General features: G+C 41.1%; 1 protein-coding gene across 1 annotated transcript in view; it reads right to left on the bottom strand.

Annotated features, from left to right (window-relative positions):
- LOC307238512 (collagen alpha-1(XI) chain-like) overlaps nucleotides 1-7,500 on the bottom strand; it is a 93,883-nt gene that overhangs the window by 46,675 nt on the left and 39,708 nt on the right. The window contains exons 19-28 of the mRNA XM_080011518.1: nucleotides 7,409-7,462; nucleotides 7,248-7,292; nucleotides 6,286-6,339; nucleotides 6,152-6,196; nucleotides 4,343-4,396; nucleotides 2,839-2,883; nucleotides 2,021-2,074; nucleotides 1,869-1,913; nucleotides 1,347-1,400; nucleotides 919-963 (exon numbers count right to left, since the gene is read on the bottom strand). Of these exons, the coding sequence (XP_079867644.1) occupies nucleotides 919-963; nucleotides 1,347-1,400; nucleotides 1,869-1,913; nucleotides 2,021-2,074; nucleotides 2,839-2,883; nucleotides 4,343-4,396; nucleotides 6,152-6,196; nucleotides 6,286-6,339; nucleotides 7,248-7,292; nucleotides 7,409-7,462 (495 nt within the window). The remainder of the gene's footprint in view (nucleotides 1-918; nucleotides 964-1,346; nucleotides 1,401-1,868; nucleotides 1,914-2,020; nucleotides 2,075-2,838; nucleotides 2,884-4,342; nucleotides 4,397-6,151; nucleotides 6,197-6,285; nucleotides 6,340-7,247; nucleotides 7,293-7,408; nucleotides 7,463-7,500) is intronic.

The raw sequence follows: 7,500 nt of genomic DNA, 5'->3' as shown, positions 1-7,500 counted from the left end.
ACACTGACACCTAGTGGCCAAACAAAGCCTTTACCATGTTGATGATATACGACGAAGAGGGAATCATCTTGGAATATTATTACTTTAAAACAGTTAATTAGATATAAAGCCAACCTAATGTGTGTAATCTGAAGACACAGCACTGACGATGCTCAAAAATGTTTTGCAGGTTGAGCTCCAGCACAGTGTAACTCTGCTGACACCTGCTGGTGGAAAGTTGAATTGCAGTTCAAACACTTTTCCCAGGGCTCTACTTTGGATCTTGCACCAAACCTGTGTTTTCTACAAATAACAAAAGGGTTTATTTTCTGCCAATTTCTACTTCAGAAATTAGATAAGTAGGTATAGGTACTAATTTGAGGCCACACATCCAACATGTCTAAAATTTGTTGTATATGAGCTGGATGTATACATGTGTGCATGACTTTCCCCCCCATATATAATGTATAGAGGCACATATAATGTACATTTTTAAATCGAAGCCAGTGTTTCCCAATGGTCGTTTGGCACAGGCTTGGATTTTGAATCGGTTTAAATAATACATAACTGCATTATTTACTAAACCATCTTAACATTGTATTCTAATCGTTTATTTTTTTCTGTGATTCAGAGGAAAATCTGTTAAAAAAAAAAACCAAGCGCTGAGCAGATCAACATTTGCTAAAATTGCCCCTAAAACCAGCCTCATTCCAGCCTAATGTGCTCCACTCCATTAGGACTAAGTGGCAGGATGCCGTTGCTGTCAGCCTGATGTGTTTTTAAGGTTTTCTTTCCACTCAAACTGGGTCTAGGAAGGAATTACAAGCACGAGGCAGACTTCTTTTCTTTTCCTTTTTTCTTTTAGGGTTTGCCACCTGTTGAGCACATGGAGGAGAATTAGGGAAATGAGGAGGTTTGGGAAGGTGTTTTTTACTGTACCTTCTCTCCTTTGCCGCCTTTAAGACCTCTGATGCCCTCAGCTCCCTGAAGAACCAGAACCAAAATCAGAACCAGAACCAGAACCAGAACCAGCATAAGAATCAGAACCGTTTGTTGAACTTGTGAACAAGTGAACTTTCCAGATGAGGAATTTGTTAAAATTTGTTGTGGTGAAGATTAGAAGATTAGAGGAAGATTGTTGCACTGCTGTGCAGAAAAATACAATCGTAACAGTAACAGTGACATCTTTTTCTGAAAATATAGCTATAACATGTATATAAAGAAAATAGCCAAATAATAATTATAAAAAAATAGCCAAATATCAAAAAAAACACATTCATATATTAAGTAAGGAAAGGATTTGGGGAAAAATTGGACTTAATTGTGGCGTCAAAATGTCCAAAAACAAGGATTTTTTTCCGCCGTACCTTGACACCGCGAGGCCCGGGGTACCCGATGGAGCCCATGGGACCAGCGTGACCCTGGGATGCACACAAACAAGAGATATTGCAAAGGATTCTGGGTAAGGGGGAGCGTTACCATGTGACTTATAAAGACGTTATGAAGTGTAATTGGACGGCGGCAGGAAGGTTTAAAGGTGCAGGGATCAAAGCTCATGGTGTGTGCAGAGCATAGTTCTTATTTTTTCCCACTAAAAAAAAGTGATTTTCGCAATATTCTATGAACCTAAAAAAACACAACAATATATGCATCAACAATTCACATTCGTACAAAAAAAAAAAGGAAATTATACAATCACACACACACACATATATACTGTATATAAAATAAAAACTTTATTTTACTGTTAGGGTTAACCCTGATCCTAACTCTAACTGCTAACCTGCTACCTGAGATACGTAGCAATTACTCTCAAAATAAGAGTTAATAACCACTTTACCTCGGGAAATAACATCAATAAAAACAAGCAAATAAAGCAGGATACGTACAACTGTTCCCTTCTCTCCTGGAGGACCTTCCTTTCCTGGGTGACCCTGGAAAATAAAATCACGGCCGGTGTCGTTAGGTTATTAGGAGGTGATGAGGAGACACATTTATCGCAGGAAGGGGGAGAAGAAAAAATATGCTGTTTGTTACTCACTGGGGGGCCGTCGGCGCCGGCGAGGCCGCCAAGACCCTGCTTACCCTGAGGACCCTGTGGCGAGAGAGAGAGAGAGAGAGAGAGAGAGCGAGATTGCATCAAATACAATAGGTAATAAGAATAAAATAATAGAATAAAAATAGTGAAAAATATGACAAAAAATAGAATACCGGTAATTGTCAATCTGCAAAAGTTTACAAAAAATAGAAAAATTGGCCTAAAAATGAACATTAAACATTTGAAAATAGACAATAACAACACATATAATCCTTAAATAAACAAGAAACAAGAAAAAAACCATTGTGAAATAAATGGAATCAATGTAAAATAAACAAAAAATAATTATAAACAATATAACCCTAACCTAAAAATAATTAGGAAACCATTAGAAAATAAAATAAAAAAATAAACAAGAAACAAGAAAAATGTTGGCAGTATACAGCAAACCTAAAAAAATACCAACAATATCTTTATCAACAGTTCACATTCTGACAAAAATAGGAAATTGTGCAAGTTTATATATATATATATATATATGTATATATATGAAATAAAGAAAGTGGTTTGTGTTGAACTGAACTGTAGAGAGTAAAGGAACATTACGTAGAGGTCTGGAAAACCATCGCACCGGTCATGAAGGTTTTCAAACTCCCCAAAAATGCATATCCACCAAGCCACTGTTCCTGTGGGGTGTGCTGGTTTCACACTTTGTGAGTCTTGAGAGGCTTTTTGGACCAATCTGCTGAATCACTTACAACATATTTAAAAGGGGGAAAAAAGAAAAAAAGATTTTTTTTTTTGGGCTTGGAGGTACTTACTTTTTCTCCGGGCGGCCCGATTGGACCTTGAGGACCCACCAGACCCTGGAAGGGAACAGAGAGCGCGTCGGTTAATTTAGGAACATTTGGAAAGCAGAGTCAGACGTGTGGACCCAGGGTAAAATTTAAATTGTAATATAAATTGACTGGAATGCTGGCGGGCTAAGAAAGTCACGACTCACTGAATAGTAACTTCAGAACGCTTGAGAATGGTAACTTCCTGTCCGCAACTTAAGTTTAACTAAAACATTGTTTGTTTTCGTTCGTTTTTTATTTCATGCTGTTACGAATTATTTCCTTCATTTTTACATGCAATGTAAGTTTTGTGTCTTAAAGTATTATATTCAAGTATTATTTTATTGTTATCATTGCACCCAAAATGCAATTGTTTTACCTTTGCATCCCAGTTGAATTCTAATTGTTGTTGTCGTATGTGATATAAAGTCAGAACAAAACACAGGGAGGGTGCAGCGTCCTGGAGTCTTTCTCCCGTAGGTAAAATAACCTTAAAATGTGTTTTTTGGTCATTGTCCCTTTACCTCTCTTACTGGAAACTTTTTTTTTTTTTTTTTTCCAGGCTCAGCTATGCAATGGAAGAAATGCTTCTCTACGCACAATTTCCACAAGTAGCCGCACAAACTTGAGCAATAATGACTAAAAAAAAAAAATGAAATAACCGACCCTAGGAGAGCTATTTCTACATGTTATTTGTATTTTCTATGTTGTGTCTGATTCCGGCCAAGCACTAATCCACTAATACGTCTGGCTCGGCGTTTACTAAAGATGAACAATGTGTCTTATTCTAACTGTTTCCATCGACCCCGGGTCTGAGAGTTCACCCTGGCAACGCAAACCCATCCCTGGCTACCGTGTTGGGAACGCTGTTTCCTATTACGGATGATTCCAAAAAACCCAAACGTCCTCCAACTGGACAGTGAGACGGGCTTAGACGGCGTCACATTCCTACAGAACGCGAGTTGTTGTCTCCGCGGCGTGGAAAAAAGATAGGATTGTTTCGTAGCAGAGCGTTGGACGCCCCCCGTGCACTTCTGTGTGAGACCTGATGGCGGGAGGAGGAGGGCGGGATGGGAGGATGGAGAGACAGAGAGAGAGAGAGAAAGAGAGAGAGAGAGAGAGAAAGAGAGAGAGAGAGAGAAAGGAGCAAGGGGAGACATTGGACAAACAAACAATAGAAAGAGAGAGAGCGAGAGAGAAAAAGAAGGAAGGGAAGAAATTGGATAGACAAACAATAGAAAGAGAGAGTGAGAGTGAGAGTGAGAGTGGGAGAGAGAGAGAGAGAGAGAGAGAGAGAGACAGAGAGAGAGAAAGGGGCAAGAAATTGGACGGACAAACAATAGCAAGAGCGAGAGAGAGAGAGAGAGAGAGAGGCGAGGGGGAGAGAGTGAGAAAGAGAGAAATGAGGAAAGGAAGACATTGGACAGACATAAACAATAGGAAAAGAGAGAGAGGAGGGGGTCAATAAATAAACGTAAGGATGACGTACATGTGAACCTGGGTTACCCTGCTGTCCAGGTGGTCCCGGTTCGCCTTGTGGTCCCTTATCGAACAAAGAGATGGAGGAGGTGAAGGAGAGAACATTGTCATTCACCCAATACATTGTATTTTAAAGTACTTTCAGAAAAAGATTTACCCCCCGTGAGGAGGTAAATAAGAAAACGGCCAAATGAAATCGGAACATAATAAAATGTGGCCCCGGCAGGTTCATCTTTTATTATGGAAACTTCTATTCACTCCATTAAGATAGATAGATACAAAATTGGCAATAATAATAATAATAAAATGATAATAATATAATAATAATCATAATAATCATAATAATCATAATAATAATAAAAGAAAAATAGAAAATAATAATAGCAATAAGAAAAAAAATTGAAAAAGAAAATGGCAATATGTAAAAAAAAAATAGGAACAAGTTGAAAAATTGGTAATGATATTTTTTAGGCCTACAATATAAAAATATAAATATAAAAATAACAATAAATGTAGAGCTAACAATAAACAAAAAAAGCATAAAATGAATCAATGAAAAAAAACAATGAACAAAAAATGTGGCAATCTACAGTAAACCCAATGACAAACAATAGGCAATAAATATTAAGCTAAAACCTACAACTTGACTGTGGACAACTTGCTGTTGCCTACAAAAACGTCACGTTTAAGACGTCTCTACCCAATAAAAAATATTCCAAACGTTCGAAAAGCCCGGCCGGACTGTAATACGTGTATTGAATGAATGGCTTTCATTGGGTTTTGTGCAGTGGTCTTTGTCCAAAAACCAGGAAACCGAGTCCTGATGTCGAAAACGCCATTCCACCCTGATAGAAGACAGTTGTGAACCTCTGCACCGTGGGGGAAGAATTTAAAATAATGGGGCTAACTTGAACGGCGTCCCTGCAGAGTTTTAATGTGTCACAAACTATAACGCACACTAAAAGGAGAAGGGGCCCCCGGGGGCCGGGCCTACGGCTACAGCTGTTACAACAAACACAAAGCAGACAAACGCTTCGATTGGGAAGAGTTTTCTGCTGCTTCTTTTTTTGGCCGATCCTTCAAGGGGGGCTTGGATGTTCTCAAACGCCGAAGACAGGGTCTGTCATCGGGTATTGGTTTTCCTCACAGAGCTTCCGCAACCCTTTGGACTCCTTTTAGGGAAATATTTCTCCAAGCTTTTGTTAGTTTGACAGTTATGGTTGAAGCCGCAGGGATGGTGTGGATCCCTCATGAAGCTCCCATGGCCCTTCAAAACCCTCTTTACTCTTTAGAGTGTCTGGTGGACCAGCCCCTATGATCAATACTGGACTTTTCAAGCGGATCTCAGAGGAACTATAACTAATCCTCATTGTTTCGCCGCAGCTTCAACAGCTGCTCGTCTCTCGTCCGCAGGAAACGCGTGGGGTTTGACCCCCCGTCGTCCTGACCGAGGCCCGGTGCATCACCCCCTCTTCCAAACATCCCACCAAGACGCCGGGAGAGAGTTTTAGTCATCACAGCTGGGGACGAGCTTTTCCTCCGATCTGTGCACCCAGGCCAAGGCAGGGCGATCCATCACCATGAGCTGTGCGCGTGCTTGGTTAGTGTATGGCCCAAAACTATGATAAGAGACCGCCTGCAATCACTTAGTTTGTAGACGGCAGTAGGCGGGGTTGGAGGTCAAAGACCTGACGTCATCCTCAGGGGGTCAAAACAGAACACTTATTCTCTGGGAATCCCAGAGGAAAGAATAAAACAGAAAGAAAGTGCAAGAGAGGGGCTAATACTGATCCAAAATACATCGTGCTGCAGCTCTCACCATGTTTCCTTTGGGACCTGATTGCCCGTCGATCCCAGGGAGACCCTGTAAGGGAGGAGAATTGGGAAATTAATTTAATATTAAAGGTTCATGGGAATACAAATATTATATGCATTCAGTGTTCGGGTACGTACACGCTGGCCTGATGGACCTGCAGACCCTCTTGGGCCAAGAAGACCCCTGGGACCCTGTAAGGAAAAAAAAAAACATGACAGTTTTCGGGCAAATAAAGGGTTAAAATTGGACCCTCCACCAGGAGATTAAACCCAATATGGCAGGATGAGTTAAAATGTTTGCTTTGTCTTCTTCTTCCAATGGAGAGCGGATGTGATCGGGGTTTGACATGATCTGGTCGCACTGGAAACCTGCTAAATTACACGAGCGATGAAGGTATGAAATACTGCCATCGTGTGGTCAGATGAGGTAACTGCAACTGTAACTTATGAATGGAATACACTGGCGGGCTCTGATCTCTCATCTACGGTTCGTGTTCCAACGAGAACTTACTCCATTTTATTCTCATAGGTCTTATCTCATATCTTGATAAATGGAATAAGAACAGATATTATGTCAATTTGGTTACAGTATGCGAGCGACTGTAATTTGCTATCACGGCATTGGAAAAAACCAAAACATTCCCTGACACAACTCGACGGCCCATTTCATCTGAATGAGGGAGCCCATAGCAGCTTCACTTTTTTATTTAGAGAAATTTCTCATCCGTTATCTGCTTCCATTCAAACTTGGAATGAAGAAGGGTGAGGTTGCAGAACGTGACAGGCCTTGCAGGAAGGAATGTCATTAGGAAAAGTGCTGGGCGGCGTTATCTGTTTAAGTAATTGTGATAATGTGTGTCATGGGGAAGTGTGAGGCTGTGTGGCCTGCAGCTAGTGTGTGTGTGTGTGCGTGTGTGTGTGTGTGTGTGTGCCTGTGCGCGTGTCTGTTCATGCTTTAAGAAAACCGAGATTTTCAAGAGATAGCGCTAATGCTTGACATTTGACATGGGTGCTCTGTAATTACGTGCCTTACAGCATTAGAACAATCTGGTGGTAATGGGAGATTGGTGCGGAAAAAAAACAAAACGAAAAGTACTCACGCTATCTCCGGATACACCTCTCTGTCCAATCTGTCCGTCCTCTCCCTGAAGACATAGACCATAGAAAAATGTCAGTAATGCACTGTGGAAGAAATTCGGGGACAGTGGGCGAGATTGGGGAGAGGTTGGGGAGTAGCGGGGAGTTTCTGCCTCCAACTCACCCTCTGACCATCCTCTCCGGGGGACCCAGGAGATCCAGTTGGGCCGAGTTCCCCCTGTTAGGGAGAGAGAGAGGGAGAGAGAGACGGCAGAT

Source organism: Zeus faber (assembly GCF_960531495.2).
Source record: "Zeus faber genome assembly, chromosome: 12".
NCBI lineage: Eukaryota > Metazoa > Chordata > Actinopteri > Zeiformes > Zeidae > Zeus > Zeus faber.
Note: the sequence above shows the minus strand (reverse complement) of the source record. Positions and strands in the feature narration are given on the sequence as shown.